At 41.5% G+C, this 19,483-nt stretch overlaps 1 protein-coding gene and 1 pseudogene across 5 annotated transcripts in view; one reads left to right on the top strand and one right to left on the bottom strand.

Moving 5' to 3' along the window:
- The first annotated feature begins 1,233 nt into the window (after window positions 1–1,233).
- Rab5a (RAB5A, member RAS oncogene family) overlaps window positions 1,234–19,483 on the top strand; it is a 27,121-nt gene continuing 8,871 nt past the window's right edge. The window contains exons 1-4 of one of the 5 annotated variants that reach the window (XM_085679369.2): window positions 1,235–1,541; window positions 2,543–2,634; window positions 4,967–5,028; window positions 5,732–5,987. In XM_085679369.2, coding sequence (XP_085535495.1) covers window positions 5,825–5,987 — 163 coding nt within the window. In that variant the 5' untranslated portion in view covers window positions 1,235–1,541; window positions 2,543–2,634; window positions 4,967–5,028; window positions 5,732–5,824. Of the gene's footprint in view, window positions 1,542–1,778; window positions 2,098–2,542; window positions 2,635–4,966; window positions 5,029–5,731; window positions 5,988–19,483 lie in introns of those variants that run through there. The other 4 variants (XM_085679371.2, XM_087897892.1, XM_085679370.2 and 1 more) reach the window with 4 other exon arrangements.
- Window positions 15,689–15,982, bottom strand: LOC125414341 (small ribosomal subunit protein eS27-like pseudogene; annotated as a pseudogene).

Below are 19,483 nucleotides of genomic sequence, written 5' to 3'. Positions count from 1 at the left end.
GAGTCTGGAGGCTAGTATGTGCTTTGGTATGCTAATTGGCACCACAAATAGCCTTTTGTCCCTTGTAGTGGTGAGGAAATGGCTCCTTTGGTAAACAGGTGCCAGAATATGGGGTAGTGGAGTTTCTTTTGAACCTGACAGTGTGACGATTAAGAATGTCCTTTTTCAAGAAGTGTGCTGTGGACAGCCATATCTTTGTCTGCTGTTTACTAGACTTAAGACTATTTTCCTGGAGTCCGCTGCAGGATAAACTGTATCTTCATCACCAAATAGGCAGTGATCTTGGCCAAATTACTTGCTTTCCTAATTCATTCCACAAACATGACCTGACTCCTGGCTGCCGGGGGCAGAGACACGAGTTTGCAAAGGTTGGGTGTGGTGGGATCTGATCCTAAACTGTTATGTTTGTTTCAGAAAGACGGACTCCAAATTGTTTTAGTCAACGGTAAATTCTGAATAAACACAATTATTTGGGTTTGTCCCTTTCCTTACAAAATATTGGTAAACTCTCAATAAAGGTGAGTTATTCTACTAAGGTTTGCTGTCTAAAGGCAGCTTTCGAGTGGAACGGGTCCAGATTCTCTCCGAGATCACTAACACCCATTCTCGGAGGAGCCGGGGCATTTCTAGGGACACACAAGCTGCTCACCTAAACTCATTTGCTGAGCTGCTGTTAACCCCACCAAGCAAGAGTAAGACCACTACCTCGACAAGTCTGTAAGTGACTTCTCAGCCACAATCAAAGTAAGGTCGCCCTACTGCCGCCTGGCCGAGAATGGAGATGGGGAGTAAGAGCCAGTCCTGAAGAGACCCATGTGACTCAGGCATGGCCTACGCCCTTCAGGTTTCCGCCACGCCTCACAGCCCCCGCAGAGCGCTGCCGGCCCAGATAACAATGGCGCTCCTGAGGGCGTGGCCGGTAGAGGAAGGCTGAGCTGGGATCTGAGGAGGCCCGGCCGGGACTGCGGGCGAGGCCACGTGATGCAAGCCCTGCCCCTTCCGTCCGGACGCTCCGACCCGAGGAAGTCAAAAGATGTCTGCTCCGCTAACGGCGGCCTTGCGCCGGACCCCGGAGCCTTCAGCCAACGAGCAGAGGGCGGAGGCGAGGTCGGGCTTGCGAGGTCACGTGGCACCGGCACCGCCCCTTGGAGGCCTTCGCGGGGCCTCTGGTAAGGGGCGACAGCGGAAGTGACCACACGGCGTACTTTGCTGCGTGCGGCTACGTGGCGGAGCCGGCGGAAGTGGTTTCTTCGCTGGACCCGAGTGTTTGTGTTTTGGTTCGGGAAGGAGCTGGGCGGCGAGGGGAGGAGACAGAGGGAGGAGGAGGAAGAAGTCGTCGGAACTCGAGCGCGGCGACGGCGGAGGAGGAGGACCGACGGAGGCGGAGCGGAGAGGCGGAGACGCTGCCCGGCAAGGGCGACACGGGGCGCCCACCCCGCGCCGGCCAGCGTGAGAAGCAGCGAGCAGGCGACGCGGCTGAAGCTGCGGCGCATCCGATCTCCGCGCCGTGCGTGGCCTCGCTGCCGGGAGCCGCGCCCTAGGTGAGCCGCCGTCGGGGCGCGGCCCCTCGGCCCCGGCTCCGCCCGGGTCGCCCGGCCTCTGCCGGGCCTCAGCTCCAGACTCATCCCGCCGGCGGCTCCGAGCCTGGGATGCGGAAACCCGCCGAGGGAGAGGCGGTGGCACCCTCTTCCCAAGATGGCGCCGTCGGCCGCGGCGGTGTCCGGCCCGGTCCCGGGGTCTCACTCCTGCCTGGGCTGCGGCGGGGGTCTGTGGGTGGCTTAGGAGCACGGACACTGGCCCGGCCTGGCTGCTGGCACTGGCACCCCGACTTGGTTCTCGGGTGCCCCGGGAATTCAGGCCTACAGCAGGTGGGGTTGGAGAGCTCCGCCTACCTCTGACTGGCTTGGTCGAGCTGTGCGAATGATGGGATCCTCTTGTCTCTTCCGTGGGAGGCGGTGAACCGAGGCCGCGGGGTTCCCTGCAAGCAGGTTAACATCCTGACACTTTCAGAAGTTTAAAGCTCTGGCTGTCACTTAGCATGTTTAGTTTTTGCCCCACTGAAGTGGATTCAAGGTGCTGAATCAAGGTGCCTTGCAGGTAACTAGCTAAACAACAAAATCCCTATGTGTACGTCTCTTGGAATACTCAGGATTGCTCAGATCATTCTTAACGTAAAATGTGAACCCATAGAGTTGTGAGGAAAATATGAACAGTACCTGGCACAATTTAAGGACTCAGTAATTTTTTAAATAGAAGATAAGAACTGCGTAAAAAATTGCTATTTTTCAAGATTTAAGATGCATAATATGCAAGAGGTTTGTGTTGCCGGATAAGAAGTACAAGCAATAAGTACAAAGGGTTTTATGTAGTGCGCCGTGGTGTGTGTGTGTGTGTGTGTTGTGTGTTGCCGGGAGTTGAACTCAACCGCTGTGTGCTCAGGAGGAGCTCATCTAAGCTACTCCCAGCCCATGCACTTAATTTTTAGCATTAATACCATGGTCAATGTGTGTATGTTTATAATTTGGCTTATTTCCTGTTTGAGGTCTTTGGAAGTAAAGATTCAGTAGCTTTGAACTTTAAAAGGCGCTGAATATGGAGGCATCCATCTGTCATCCCAGCATTCTGGAAGCTGAGGTAGGAGGATCCGGAGTTCCAGGCTATCCCTAACTTACCCCTGTGCTTGCCTAGGCTACAAGATACAAGACTATGTCTCAAAAAAGATGGGGCGGAGAGGGGAGGGATTACTTCAAAGCAAAACTTAAGTACAAATTTTTGTTCAGTTTTTCTGTGATATCTGATGTTGCCCTGAAAATTTGGGAGCAGCAAGGACATTCGGAACAAGTTTTGCCCTGTATTTATTGTTTTGTAGGTAAGGAACTACTGGGAGACATTTAAGCTGAAAATATATCTGGACATGTGTTGGTGCATGACAGTCTATTGATCTACAGCATTATCTCATAAAGAAGCCATTTAAATTGCCAATTTCAAACACCGTGTACTTAGTACGCACTGTATTACAGACTACATTGTCTTACTTAATTTTCACAGTAACTATGCAATGGTAAAATATAATGGATACCAAGATTTGGAAAGTAAAACTTTGCTCTGGCAGAAATTGGCATAGCCAGGATTAGACTTCAAAATCTGGTTTTGTAGGTTAGAAGAAATGGGAGTTTTATTTATTTTGAGACAAGCTCTCACTGTGTAGCTCTGGATGGCTTGAAACATGCATGTAGACCAGGCTGACCTGGAACTCAACAGAGATTCATCCACCTTCCTCCGGACCCAGAGTGATGGCATTAAAAATCTTGGACTGCCGAGTCTTTGGGGGTTGGGGTTCGAGACAAGGTTTTCCTGTGTGGCTTAACTGTCTTGGAACTTGCTCTATAGACCAGGCTGACCTCAAACACAGAGATATGCATGCCCAGTGCATGGTTGCCCGGCCAACAACCATGTCTGGTTTTTTGGAGGGGGGGGGACAAGGCTTTGATATCTCTGATGGACATATTTTTATCTCAGCTTCCCAAGTGCTAGGACCACAGGCAAACTCCATCATGCCAGACTAGAATGGTAGTTTTGTGTTCTCTTGGTTAGGTTAGAAGCAGCTTAAATGTCTTTATCTGTAAATGTGTCAGTATTTAAAGATATGCCATTATCAAGAGTGTTCCATGTATCAACTCAAATTTTATGGGGAGTACAAATTTCTTACCCTAAGTATAAATAAATGTAGTTGCTTTGGGACAGAGAATTTGGGGGGGGGAGGGGGAAGAAATCCTTAGTGAGTTTTGTTGTTAATAAGCTTATAAGTCACATTTATTTTAGTTTGGATGTATGTGTATGTATTCCTGTGTGAAGGTGTATATTTGTGTGGAGATCAAATGGAAAATCTCAGGTCTTGGACCTCACCTTTTCACCGTACATGGTTGCCAGGATCCAAACCTGTGCATACACTGCAAGTGCCTTACTCAGTGATTTTTTTTTCTCCCTTTTTCTGAAACAAGGACTTTATGTAGCCCAGGCTAGCCTCAGGAACACTTCACAGCCCTTCTTCTTCCAGGTTCCTGGGTACTGGGATTGCAGGCTTGCCCCATCCAGATTCCATATATTGATAAAAAAAAGTTTGGACTAAACTATTAAAGTTCTTTCAAATATTTGCCAGTTCTACCAAGATTCAAAACAAACTGGATGTCTTGGTGCAGATCTTAAGAGCTTGAAGTGGAAAGAACACCATCCTGTGCTACTTTGTGACACCCTGTCTAAAGAGGAGGGGAGGAGACTGTCACTCAGGTTTTTCCAAATGCAATGTTAAACAGATAATACATATATTGTTAGCCCAAAAACTACCCTCCAAAATTGCTGTAAAGTAAATAACTCACGCCTAATCCTACCAGATAGAGAAATCCTTATCAGCCAGACACATAAACTTAGGAGTTAAAAAAATACTTGGTGGTTGGGAATTAAGATTAAGTGAAAAATGTATCATTTAATGGAGGCCTTCAAGTAGTAAATTCTATGATTTGTTCTAAAAGCTTTCCATTTACTAACATAATTTTCTTCAAAATCAATTTAATCCAAGTAATGTAGTATGACATTAGAACCTGATTTTCTTTTCTTCGTTTTAAAGATTTTTTATTGTTTTAGTTAATATGTGTGTTGGTGTGTGCATGTGAATGCCAGTGCTCAAGAAGGGCAGAGGAGGATGTCAGATCTCCCGGAACTGGTATTACAGGTGGTTGGTTGTGAATCACCCTACAAGCTGAGCTCCTGTCGCCTAGAATAGCAGTGCTCAGGCTAAACTGCCATCGCTCAGCACCCAGAGCCCGGATTCTTATTGACCTCTCACATGTTTACTTTTCCTCATAAAAGAATACTTGATACTGTTGAGTGGCTGTATTAAGTATTTAAAATACTGGCATAAAAGTCAAGTCTTTTTTATTTTTTATTTGTTTGTTTGTTTTGGACTTAGAGCCTGCTACTTGTTGGGCAAGCACTCTACCAGTCTTCAACCCCAAAGTCAAATTGTTGAAGGTTAGTTGTTTTGCTTTGTAGTCAGATCTTACATGTTGTCTGCGACTTTGAGCTCCTGCTTCAGCCTTCCCAAGGTTGGAATTGACATTGCTACTACACCCCGCTGAATATTTGCCTCTTTTTTTTTTTTTTTTTTTACTAATTTGTTGTTGTTAACATACAAAGAGGTGGGTTACAGGTGATGTTTTCATTTGTGTCATTCTGCCCTGTCCTCTCTCATACCCTTCGTCTCTACAGATTGTCTCCCTTCTGCTTTCATGACATACAGATACATAAATTTTATTACTTTTCTCTTCTTCCAAGCGTTCTCGTTTCTTCGACTCCCCCAAGATAGGGTTTCTCTGCAGAACAGTCCTAGCTGTCCTAGAACTTACTCTATAGACCAGGTTGGCCTCAAACTCAGTGATATCCCCCACCTCTGCCTTGCTTCTTCCCAAGTGCTGGGATTAAAGGCATAAGCCATCACTGTCCAGCTCTCCTCTCTTACTTTAGACTTTTCACCCTTCTTTTGAAGGTTAATTTGAGGTGATTTTAGGCTCAAATCTTATGACATTATTTCCCTGAAAGGTGATGAAATAAACTAAATGACACTGGCTGTCTTCTTGGTCATTTCAATACTCTTATATTAAACTGACTAAAAGTGACTAATACTGATTTACTTAGTTTTGATTTGTTTATTTAATTGTTATTTGTGTCTCCACAGGTATTTTCTCCAGAAAGAAAACAAAATTGATAACCTTGCATCCTGGAAGTTCATTTAGAAATCTGAAATTAGGGACTTCTTTCAAATTTGGACATGGCTAATCGAGGAGCAACAAGACCCAATGGGCCAAATACTGGGAATAAAATATGCCAGTTCAAACTGGTACTTCTAGGAGAGTCTGCTGTTGGCAAATCAAGCCTGGTGCTTCGCTTTGTGAAGGGCCAATTTCATGAATTTCAAGAGAGTACCATTGGGGGTGAGATTCTTCTTTTCCTTTGTATCGTTTACATTAATAAATGTTTGTTCTAAATGTGATTTTGAATAACTAAATAGATAATGCAGGGAAGAAAAAAACTTTCAGCAGAACTTGAACTTTAAAATATACTTTAATTTGGTGTTTTATTTTATTTGTAAACAAGGTATTGTACCCTAAGCTATCTGAAATTTTTATAAACTTACCCTTCTGCCTCCTCATTATTTGGGTTACAGATATACACTACCAGCCCAGCATGGTTTGGGAGCTTAAACAATATTTAATGTGGAAAAACTTTAAAACAAGCTAGATGGGGTGGTTGGCACAAGCTTATCATTCCAGCATTGCAGAACCTGAAGAGGGAGGACTGTGAGTTTCAAACCAGTGACTGTGACATAGTGAGAGCCTATCTCAAAAAAAGGAAAACAAAACACAAAATTGAAACATGTTGTTTATTTAAGTAGGAAAGTCTTTTCAAGACAAGGTATTGCCCTGTATCCCATGCTGCCCATGAACTCTTAGTGATCCTACTTGCTTTAGCTAACAAGTGCTGGAGTTTCAAGTCTAGTCACCATGCCTCACCTGTTTTGTTTGTGAGATAGAGTCTCAAACAAGAGTTTATTTCATAGTTTTGTTTTGGTTTTTTTAGGGGTGGGCTGGAGTGGGATAGGAGAGGGACATTTGTAAGATAGGTTTCATGTAGCCTAGGCTAGCCTAGAACTGAGCTAGGTAGTTGTGGAGGACCTTAAATGTTTGTCTATCTCCTGAATGTAGAGATTACAGGTGGGCCACTGTGTTTGTGGTGGTGGGGATTTTATGTGTGATAGAAAAGCTACTACCAACTAAGGTACGTGTGTCTCTAAGCCTGAGTCATTTTTAACACAATGTTTTTATCTTAAATCCTTCCTCTAGCAAAGACTACTTTTGTTAGGTTGAGGAAGTCACATGTTTACTTTCCTCTTACATGAAACAGAAATAACAGTGCCTTGCCTGAAATGAAAACAGATGTCTTAATGTCTTAGGTGACAAGAAAATAAATGCTTAATAAGTGCATTTAAACAAATCCCAATCTAGCTTTTTTGCTGAGTCATTTCTAGCATTGTTGATATGTTATGTAATAATTTGGGTGATAGCTGCTTAGTAGTTGATTTAGGATATTAGAGTTTTGTTTAAGTAGGGCCTGCAGAGATGGCTAAGCAGTTAGGAGCACTGGTTTCTCTTACAGAGGTAAGAACTTTAGGCCCAAACTTTCTTTACTTAGGCTAGTAGTTCTCAATCTGTAGGTCGAAACCCCATCAGGGGTCAAATGATCCTTTCAGAAGGGTCAAAGATATGGTAGTTTCATTGAAATTCATAATAGTAGCAAAATTACAGTTAGAGTAGTAACAAGATAGTTTTTTGATGGGTAGGGATCACCACAACATGAGGAACTGTCTTAAAGGATCATAGCATTGGGAAGGTTAAGACCAACTGACTTAGACAATAAAGTTCTTACTAAAATTTATAGTTGCTAGGCATGGTGCATCCCTTTAATCCTAGCATGAAAAGGCAGGGGCAGGTGCATCTCTCTGAAATGGGAGGTGAAAGCAAGAGAATTGAAGTTCAAGTCCTATCTGCGTCTGTGAGTCTGACGCTAGCCTGCTCTACATGAGATATTGTCTCAAAATACAGTGGTACCATTAACAATGTGACAGTGGTGTGTCGTCACACACCTTTAAATCCCAGCCACCAGAAGGCTCAGGCTAGCCACCGCTGCATAGTGAGACCATCTTAGTTAGGGTTTCTATTCCTTCAGTGAAACACCAAGATCAAGAAGTTGGGGAGGAAAGGGTTTATTTGGCTTATACTTCCATATTTCTGTTTATTGCTAAAGGAAGTCAGGACAGGAACTCAAACTGAGACTATAGTGTGTACCAGTACCATATCCTAGTTTTTGTTAAAGCTACATTTTAAGAAATGGTAAAAGACACCAATGTGGGAAATGGGGTATTATTTGAAACAAGGGTAGGTCAGACTGGCCGTGAATTCCAGGTCCTCTTGAGAGCTGGACCTGATTTATTGTATTGTTTTACTTCATGAAAAAAGGATGCTTTTAAAATACTTTCACTGTTTTTAGGTTTTTGTTGTTGCTGTTTGGTTTCTTGTTTGGACTTTGAGATGCTGTCTACCTGTAGTTCAGGCAGCTTTTGACTTGTAATGATCTTCCTGTCTCAGCTTCCCTGAGTGCTGAGACTACAGGCATGAGCCATCACATCTAATTTCTTGTGCTTTTTACTACAAAGATAAAGTTAGTGTACGGTGCCCATTGGTTTTAAGTGAAAGAATATTATCTTTATGAATAGTATTATTTTCTCTTAGGACATTTATATCTGTGTGTTTGTAGGTTGTATTTGATGTTGGTAAAAATTTGATTTTTCATACTAGTTTGTGCCACTTAGGAACCGAGGAGTTGATGTTTCAGTAATTGTATTATCAGTCCTCACTCTGTATAATTGAAATATTATTGTTGAGTAAGATTGATTGTAATTCTCTGTCCTTTATAAATATGTGGGCCCTGTTTACACATTTCATAAATGAGAGTAGTGAACTGGATAAGGATTTCTAAAGAAGACCTTTTGTTGATGTTTTATTTTGCTTACAGTACTGGAGATTGACCATCGAACCCCATGCCTTCTAGGCTGGTGCTCCACCGATGTTCTACATCTCCAGCCCCAGGTGTTTGTTTAAATTGCTTATGATGGTGCACACTTTTAATTTCAGCAGTTGGGAAGCTGATGCAGGCAGATCTGAGTTTGGGGCCAGATTGGTCTACATAGTGAATTCCAGGATAGCCAGGGCTACATATTAAGACTCTGTATCCAAAAGGGGGGGGGGCTATATTTCAATGGGAAAGTGTTTGCCTAGCGTTCATAAGGTCTTAGTTTCAATACTTCCCCCCCCTCCCGAACCCCAAAAGATGGTAACACGCATATACACCTACTATGGTCAAGATTATTTAATGCAAAAATCATTATGAATCATGAGTGTTAATTTTTTTCCATCTCAATTTTGTTGGGGTTAGGGTGGTGCTGTTAAAGTATTCGAAGCTGCCCAGCAGAATGGGTTGACTAAGGAGCTCTGAGCTAGTGAACTGCCTCTGTTAGTTCACTTGACTGTTCTGTTGTATATTAGGCATAGTAGGTTGTCTGAAATTCATTACCTATCTCCACTGTTCTACTTGAAGTCACCTGTGGTCTACCTGTTTTAGCTGAATATAATGGTTCATACCTATAATCCGAGCACTTGGGAGTTGGCAGAGAGGACAAGTTCAACACCAGCTTCAAGTATGTAGTAAGTATGAGGTCATGTCTCCATAAAAAGGAAGTAATAATTCAAGAAACTTTTTGTGGTTGATATGTTTTTGAGACGAGGTCTCTTGTAGCCCAAGCTGCCTTTGAATTCACTGTATAGTAATGACCGTTCCTTCTGTTTTTACCTTCCCAACTCGAGAATTATAGGCCAGTGAGCCTAGAGTATGTGGTGCTGGGGACTTAACCATGGGTTAGTATGTGATAATACAAATTACTACCACCTAAGCTACATTCTTGGCTCAGTTTGAGAAGTTTTTGCTTTTTTTATTTTGTATGTGTCAGTGTGGGTGCTCTGTGTCAGAGAGGACTCTGAAGATCAGAGGACTAATTTTGGGGGTCAGCTCCTTTCTTTTGCTGTGTATTCTAGGGATGGAACTCCAGTCATCAGGCTTGTATGGCAAACACCAACCATTTTGCTGGCTCAGGTTTTTGTTTTTAAGTTATCAACTAGCTTCATGTAAGCATAAACTCGAGCTACTTAATAGCTAATCCATCAAGAAGAGATTTTGATTTTTCAAGACAGGGTGTCTCTGTGTTACAGCTCTAACTATCCTGGAAGTCACCTTGTAGACCAGTCTGGCCTTGAACTCAGAATTCCGGTAGCCCCCTCCCAAGCACTAGGATTAAAGGTATATGCCACCACTGCCCGGCTCAAGAAGAGATTTTTATTGGTATCACATACTGGACTTTTTTCTTTTTGTATTGTTAACGTTAAGGATTGAGTCTAGAGCCTTACCACTAAGGAGTGACAACTGAGAACTGAACAAGTGCTCTATCACTGAGTTACAACCCAGACTGTTTTTTTTCTCCTCATTTTTATTCTGAGACAGGGTCTCCTTCAATTGTTCTGACTGTCTTTCAACTCACTGTCTCAGATCACGACTTGAATTTTGAATCTTCCTCCAGAGTAACTGAGCTTTTTTTTTTTTTTTTTTTTACATCTGGTCATATATTGGACTTTAAAGATAATCCCAGTATTTTACAAACCTCTCTGCCTCTCCCTTCTTGATACTTTTTTTCCTTTCCACTCCTTCCCTTTATTTTTTGAGACAGTTTTGCTGTGTAGTCCAGGCTGGTCTTGATATCACAATTCTCTTGCTTCAATTCCTACTACTGAAATGACAGGGCACTGGAACGAGGGTTATGTTTGAAAAAAAAAACATAAAATAACAGGAGTATATTTGGGGACTTTATTGCATTTGTATCTAATTTGTAAGTTTCAGAAAGATGTTACTTTACAGAAATGATTTATTGAGACAGGGTACCCCACTCATCCCATGTGCACTCATGGGATTTAGACTACATATTTCCAAGTTTCGTCAGTACATTAACATGGTTGTATAAAAACATTAATAGTTGAGGAAAGCATGGCAGTAACTTAAATAGTTTGTGTAAGGTTTTTGTGGTTGACTCAGAGAGCAGGTCCTTCTGTGCAACCATTGTTCTATAGGTGTGCACATGGGTCTTTTGTTTTTTGCAAGAAGTTGAGACTAGAAAATCAGTACACATGACAAGCATTGTGCTGTATAATTGAATAGTTGGAAGTTACTGACTCCTCTTTTATGTATCAGTTAAAGAAAATAATGTGAAGGTATTTTCAAAAGCTTTGTCTTAGAAAAAGGAGATAAGAAGGCTGGGGGCAGTGGCATATGCCTTTAATCCCAGCCAGCACTCTGAAGGCAGAGACAGACTGACCTCCATGAGTTCCAGGCCAGCCAAGACTGCATAATGACACCTTTTCTTAAGAAACTGCAGGGTGGGGGGGGGGGGATAAGATAATGGAGTTAAGATTTCCAGTGGGTCTCTGAGATACCACTTTATTGTTTGTCCTTCAGGGCTACTCTTTTCCTGCTCATCTCCATTTTGCAATTCTTACAGCTATACGTTATTTTACAAGTTATGGTTGCATATGTGGGGATTAGAGAATGATTTGCAGGAGTTGTTCTCCCCTACCACCATGTGGGTCCTTGGAATTGGACTCAGTTGTAGCAAGCTGGCTTTTTGTGTTTACTTCAGCCTAGGTTTTCCCTTAAAAGAGCTGAGTTTTAAGTGTGAGTGTTATGAAAGTTATCAGGTGGAAGGAAGATAGAGCTCAAGTTACAGTGTCAGTGCCAGTCATGGTGTAAGAAAAATGTAATGTGACCCCATTGCTGGTAGGCCTGGCATATACAGTCTTCACTGTAAAGTCTTAACAGAAGTGTGTGGTTTTTTTTTTTATCGTATTTTCTTTATTGCCTTGCCATCTCATTTTTGTGGTGTCTTGTTTTTTTCTTAGCTACATTTACACTCACACTCATGGGTGCAAACACACACACACACCTCCACAGTGCTAGAGATCAAACCTAACATAGTATTTGTAAGTTATGCAAAGCACTCTACTACTGAGTGAGCTATGTCCCCAGCTCCAGTGTTAGCCCTGCTTTTCTGTTTGCAGTTTCAGGTTACAATCCAGTAGTAGATGTCATCTCCAAATGTTTGTAATGTAATCCTTACATATGTTTTCAAAGCCCAGAAAAGCTGAGATTTAAGGGGTTCCTAACTTTTTCAAAAGTTTTCTCCCTTAGAACACTGCTAGTTTCTATGGGTATGAGTATTTTATTTGCTTTAATGTGTATATCCACCTGCATGCCTGGTGCCGGAGGAGAACGGAAGGAGGGCATTGGATACCCTCCAACTGCGGTTACTAGTGGTTGTGAACTGCATGTGGGTGCTGTGAACCAATTTAGGTTCTCTACAGAGGCTCTTAAACAGTGAGCTAGTTCTCCAGCTCCCAACCCCATAACTCTTTTTTTCTTTTCTTCTGTTAAATTCTCAACTTGTAATAAAGTGTATGCACGTGGGGTGGTGGTGGTGCACACCTTTAATCCTAGCACTCGGGAGGCAGAGGCAGTTGGATCTCTGTGAGTTCAGTGCTAGCCTGTTCAATAGAGTTCTAGGACTGGCTCCGTGGCTACTGAGAAACCCTGTCCTGAAAAACAAAATGAATGAATGAATGAATGAATGAATGCTGAAGTGTTTTGTAGGCTTTTTCCACATATAGGTAAATCGTTTAAGCCTAACTTAAAACCGCTTAAACTTTTTCTGTGGTGTATGTTCAGGACTTAGATACTACTTACTAAGTCTTGACTTTGATTTTGTTTTGTTGTTTTATTACAAGGAAAAGTTTTATTACTGGATAAACAGACCAGGAAGCAAGATATTATGAAATGTGATAATAGGCAACAGATACTTAATTAGGTGACAAGCAAGGTCATTAATTCAACATTTCAAAATATCTCTACTTTATTGATACTATCCCCTCCCTTCTGATCCACTAGGAATTAACATCAAGGTATTTACTAGTGTTTCTTCTAAGTCTCTGTATCTTTCTTTGCTTCTACTTTTTCTTGATTCTCTACTTTCCTTTCCCTTTTGCTATTTTTCTTACCTTATCCCCTTCTTTTGTTTTTTTCTCTTTTCCCTTTTCATGTAAAGAAACTGAAAATACATATGAAATCAAGCCATCAAGATGAGTAAATTGTGACTAATTCCTGTGATTGTTGTTAGCACCTTTTTGTGGGCCCAAATGAGTGCATGGTGAGACATAGTTGTCACAGGATTATGTTGTTCTTGGCATATAGTGGGGGAGGAAGGGATAGAGTAAAAGGGGGGACGGGTGAGGCATAAATAGTGCTACAGAAAGGAGAGTAGTCAAAACCCAAACAGGAAATGGCTGTGCCTCCCATGTAGCATTTTCTGCTGCATCTCATGACTGAATTCAATAACACATTCCCTAAGGAAACTAAACCAAGTCACATGGTTGATGTTGAATTTCTACTCTTAAAAGCACCAGTTTGCTTAAGGGCTGTGCATAGGACCATAAAGATGTCTGGGTGCCAGAACTATGATGTGACATATAGTGCAAAACCAGGCATAAAGTTGGCACCTAGTAAATACCTATTGATAGTTGGGTGATTCATCTAATAGGAGAAATATAATTAAAGCAAACATCCTAACTTAGAAAGAAACAACCCTAAAAGTTAAAAGACTTGAAGTATATTCTTAGTACACTTTATAAAGGCAAAAGAGACTGAGGAAAGATAGTAGACTATCTGAGCAATAGCATAAACATTTTCACCTGCATCAGTTCATGAAGTAGTTAGTATAAAACTAAAATTCTTGTTGGTGTCATTTCAGGAGTGAGGAAAGGATCAGAGAAAGAAAACAGTTCATTCAACCTTATTAATATCACAGCTTTAACATTAGCATACCTGTGTGCTCACACACATGCAGCCTGGTTGGTTTGGGTTTGGGTTTGGGACAGGGTCATGCATAGTAGCCTAGGTTGGCCTTGAACTCTGTACTTTAGAGTGTTCTGGAACTTTTGTTTCTGTTTCCCTCCCCAGCTCTCACTACTGGGATTAAAAGTGTGTGCCACTATGCCCTGTTCTGTGTTTGTTTATTTGGTTGGTTATTTTAGTGCTAAGGGTGGAACCTAGGACTTGGTGCATGCTAGATATGCACTTTAGCAACAGAGCTACATCTCTGACCCCTAGTTAATAAGTTTTAACAATCTCTTCTCTTTTTCTTTTCTTTTTTTTGGTGTTCATGGGTGCTTTGCCTGCATGTATATCTTCACACAGTGCCTGTGGGGGCCATAGAAGGATATTAGATCTCTGGAACTTGAATTAGACATTATAAGCTGTTGCATGGCTGGGGGAATTGAACCCCAGTTCTTTGGAAGAACCAACAGTGCCCTTAAGCACTGAGCCATCTCTCCAACCCCATTCTTTCTGGTTATGCATACCTTTATTTTGCTTCAAATAAAGAAAATGAATTCTAGTTGTGTAATCAAAGACTTCATTAGGATTACACTCCTTTTTGAAGATAAATCAATGGTTTAGCTCCAAAAGTTGAAATGCTGACTTGGTTTGGTTTTGAATTTTAAAAAGAAAAGCACTCAGGAGGCAGAGGCAGGTGGATCTCTGTGAGTTTGAGGCCAGCTTGGTCTATGAAGTTAGTTCCAGACCAGCTAGAGCTGTTATACAGAGAAACCCTGTACCATGGAATGGGGTTGGGAGGGGGGTAGATAACCTACAAGGTTCACAGTGTAATCATGGCTAACGTTGGACTTGAGGCAGTCCTCCTGCCTCTCTAGTGTTGGGGTGATAGATCAAGTATAAGGCACTAAATGTTAAACTCCTAAGACTAATTTTAAAACCATATCTATGCACTTGTAGGTTTCCCCCATATTGTAATTTTCAAGCTACATGACTAGCTTGTGTCCCCTGACTAGTTGACTGCTTTAAAGAATTTTTACATAGTTTTCAGGAGACCATGCTAGGAAAGGAGACCCTCGTGTCTCTGCTCAACTGCCAAGGTCATAAGCATGTGGGTTCATTTCTCTCTTTCTCTTTTTTCGTCTTTGCAGTATGGAGATTAGACCTAGGCCTCTACTGTGGAGCCACTCTTCAGTCTAGTCCTTCCATCTCTCTTTCTTGAAACAGGATCTCACTATGTAGCCTTGAGTGCTCTGGTCCCAAACTTAAAAAGATCCACCTGCCTCTGCCTCCTGAATACTGGTAGTAAAGACATGTCCCACCATGGGCGGGTCATCCAGTATTTAATAACCTCAGTTGCTTCTGTGTTTTAGTAGCTATTGTGAACAATACTGCCTTAAACATTGGTATACAGACTGGGTTTTCTGTAAGAGCAGCAAGTGTTTCTAATCGCTGGATTTTCTCTCCAGTTTGAGCTTTGTGTTGTATGAGGAACAGAAGTATTTTTGAGGACAGAACACCCCAGACACCAACTTTTGATGTGAGAAAGGATCTACCTGTGTAGGTGAGATTGACCTTCAACTTCAGGTCCTCTTGTCTCATCCTCCCAAGTGCTCGGATTACAGTCAGGTGGCACCATGCTCAGTTTATAGGAGCTTTCTACACACTAAAATTCACTTCACATTCACCATAGGAATTTTTCTGAGTATATTTGCCTGTGCATTTTAGATGTTCAAAACCTTAGGAGTCTCAGGTTTTCTTATAGTTAAATCCAATAGTCTTGATGATTTTTGTTTTGTTTTGTTTTTGTTAATTCTGATAAAAAGTAATTTTTAGTTGAATTTGATACCTACCTTGGAAGCCTGGGAACGTAGCTTAGTGGTAGAGTGGCTAACCATGAGTGAAGCCAGGAGTTCTATCCTGAGCATTAAAAATGACTATCTTGGGGTAGAGTAGAATCAGTTCTTGTAGTTTTTCTGTTGCTTCTGTGTTTAATTGGTGCAGTTATAGGAGAGATGAACTCTTTTGGCATTCATTTGATGCCATCAGTTTGAATGTTTTCTCCCCTCTCGGTAGAGTACAGTGTCTTTCTTACTTTTTTTTTTTTTATCCAAAATGTGTTTATTGGGATGGTTCCCACTCATCTCGAATCAGGTGCTTTTCAGTGCTGCTTCCTCCTGAAGGAGCATCCTTCTGTCAGTCTTGCTTTCCCACCTGTAGGCTGACAAAGGACAGTGGAGCAGCCGACACACAAGACTACTACCGCCTTTAGCATGGCTAAAGACCGTGGTGATTTTATAGTATCCTGGGCACTTCACATCCATAAAGTAGGAATTGGGGCTCTGCACCAGGCACTTTTTCTTGTGTTTCCTCTTTTCCTCTGGAGAGGGATGAAGGAGATCCTTTGCAAGAGGTATGTTCTCGTAGGGAGGTCGGCACTGCCAGAAAGGCTTTTTCTTACATTTTATATTGAGTATTTCCAGACTCAGTAGCTACAGTTTCAGCCAGTGTTTAGCTCATACCTGTAATGCCTAATTTTTAGGAGCTGAGTCAAGTCTGCAATACAATAGAATTGTATTGACCCTATCTCTAAACAAAACAACTAAAATAGTAAGTCATTAAGACAGTTGATCAGATGTAGAGCATATGCTCTACATATGTGAATATGCCTAGCATGTGTTCAATCCCCAACACCAAAAGAAGTATGAAACATCATGTAGGGAACTTTGGGAGCATGTAACAAGAGTGACAGAAGGAGATGTGAGCATGGTTGGCTACTAAGTGGACAGTGGTGTGTTCTTGCTGCAGTTCATGGAAGGAACGCTTTCACATTTCAGGAAGTTTCATCTGCTTATTATTCAGTGTTCCTTTATACAACTGCTGACACAACACCAGTCAAGAACTCCTGTGTTAGTTAAGCTGATATCTCTGTGTTTAAAATATTTTTGCATAACAATTTTATTATAGAGAAAATACTAATTATTAATATTAAATTATTGTAATGTTGGCTTTATTCACAGAGTCAGAATTCCTAAGAACCTTGCTATTGGGTGATCTGCTAGTTTCATGATTATGGATAGATTAGTTGCTCTGTTTTAAGAAAGAACTCCAGTATTTTTCGTAGTTTGTCTAGGTGAAAACGTTATTTGTTTTAGATTGTGGTATAATGGTGTACTGCTTCTGAAAGGAACTCTTACTGAGTTATCGAGTTCTTTTAATGTATTTAGTATTTTTAGTATGTACTTGGCATTTTTAACATTTTGAAGATGATTGTCTTTCTAAATTTTTTCTTTTTTTAAAAATTTTATTTTATGTGTTTTTTTCTTTTTTTTTTTTTTTTTTTTGCCTAAATGTATGTTTGTGTTGAGGGTGTCAGAAACCCTGGGACTAGAGTTACAGACAATTGTGAGCTGCCATGTGGGTATTGGGAATTGAAGCCAAGTCCTCTTGAACAGAAGCCAGTGTTTTTAACCACTGACCCATCTCTCTAACCCTTTTTGCTTTCTTTATTGTATACATGTGAGCATACACCACAGTGGGTATAGTGATCGGAAGGATGACTTTTTCTCCTTCCTTGAGGGTTCCAATAACGAAACTCAGATTTGTTTGTTTGTTTGTTTGTTTATGTCTGCTGAGCCAACTCACCTACCTAATAAATAAGTGGTCATTTCTTATGACATAATTTGTTTGATAACTGAACTGAACTTTGATTAAGGTAAAGTAATTGAAAGTTATCTTCATGGACTTAGAATTGGTTCCTAGTTACACACATTGTTTGTTTTCCCTTTTTGGAGTTTTGGGTGGGGGTATTGAACAGGGTATTCTGTAGTGTAATATGCCGTTTGTTGGTTCCCAGCTGCTCAGCCCTGAAATAATCACACAGAAACCATGTTATTTGCAATAGTGTTTGACCAATAGCTTAAACATGTTTCTGGCAAACTCTTACATCTTAATTTAACCTATATCCATTAATCTGTGTATTAGGTCATGGCCTACCAGCAAAGTTTCAGCGTGTCTGTCTTGGGTGGAGGCTCCATGGCTTCTCTTTGACTCTGCTGACTCTGTCCTTCTTTCACCCACCATTCAGTTTAGTTTTCCCCGCCTACCTAAATTCTGCCCTATCAACAGGCCAAGGCAGTTTCTTTATTCATTAGTGGTAATGACAACATACAGAGGGGACGTCCACATCACTTGTAGCCCAAGCTGCCCTGAAATTCCCAGTGTAGCCCAGGCTAGCTACAAGTTAATGAGTCCTTTTTATGAGTGCTAACATAACAGGTGCTATGCCTGCCTCTGCCTCTTAGTTCTTGGCATTTTGAGACAGGATTTCATTCTGCATCTCAGGCAACCCTGGATCTCAATAGACAATCCAAAGCTGGCCTAGATGGCAGTCCTCCTGCCCCAGACACTACTGAATGTTGATAATACAGGCATGTGCCACCACACTAGTCTAAAATGGAATATTCCATAGGATATTTTCTAGTATCAAAGTTAAAGGAGAGGAATTGCAGAAAATCAAGTTTATTTCCCACCGTCTTCTCACATAGACCAGTACACACAATAAACATACGAAAATGACCCTTGGGCATCATGGCACACCTTTAATTCTGACACTTCTGTGTCAGAGTCAGACAGATCATTAAATTTGAGGCCAGCCAGGGCTACATAGTCAGAACTTGCATATTTGTGTTTGTGTGTGTGTGTTTATATAATTTTTTTTCTTTTTAGAATTAGGATCTGGTGTCCTGAGTTCAAACTCCAATTCTCACAGTGGTCTTCTCAACTAAGCATACACACAAAAAATATAAGAAATTTGTTTTTAAAAAGAACATATAATTTCACAGAGACTAACAACATGCACAAGAACTGTTTAAGTTCAAGACAGACAAAACCCAAGCAAGAAGGGAAAGTCTCATCCCTAACTACAAAGAAGCTATTTTTCAGTTGATGATGGGGGGAAAGGGAAAATGAATTTCATCCAGTGGGTGACACTGGGTATTAGCAGCTACATTCTAGCACATGCACCATGCCTAAGAGTAGTTGACCAATGTAAAATGGACTTCATGGTGTTTTTTTTTTTTTAATGCTTTTTGTTTTGTTTTGTCTTACTGCATTTGTTTAGATTTGATTGAATTTTCAGTTTTTTGAGTGGAGAACGTGAAGTTTGGGGGCATGGAGAATGTGGAGGAAGTTGAGAGGGTGTCCTAGTTAGGGTTTCTGTTGCTACATCTAACACCATAGCGTCCTCCTTGAAGAGGAAAAATTTATTTGGCTTACGCTTCCTGATCAGAGTCCATCATTGGAGGAAGTTAGAACAGGAATTCAAGTGGGACTGGAACCTGGAGTCAGGAGCTGATGAAGGGGCCATGGGGGGGAGCTGCTTATTGGCTTGCTCAGCCTGCTTTCTTATAGAACCCAGACCATCTCTCTAGGGATGACACCATACATATTAGACTGGACTATCTCCCCCATTGGTCACTAGTTGATGCCTTACAGCTGCATCTCACTGAGACATTTCCTCAACTGAGACTCCTCCTCTGATGGCTCTAGCTTGTGTCAAGTTGACACACAAAACCAGCCTGTACAAAGAAGAATGAATATCATCATACGAAAAAAAAATTGTAAAGAGGATATTGATGTAAGGGCTTGGTTTTAGGAAACACAAGCTCTTTAGATGTTTATTGTTTGTGTGTAATTGTATACATCTGTGGGGGTTTTGCAGGAGAGGGTGATTGGTTTTGTGATGCCTCGTGTGAATCAGGATGGCCTTGAACTTAATTATATACCAAGTATTGACTTTGAATTTCTGGTCTTCCACCTCTTGTGGGCTAGGCTTACCATCATACACCACTGTACCCAGCTTAACATGCCACTGGGGATCTAACCTAGT

Source organism: Myodes glareolus, chromosome 18 (genome assembly GCF_982192425.1).
Source record: "Myodes glareolus chromosome 18, mMyoGla1.1, whole genome shotgun sequence".
In the NCBI taxonomy this organism is placed as follows: domain Eukaryota; kingdom Metazoa; phylum Chordata; class Mammalia; order Rodentia; family Cricetidae; genus Myodes; species Myodes glareolus.
Note: the sequence above shows the minus strand (reverse complement) of the source record. Positions and strands in the feature narration are given on the sequence as shown.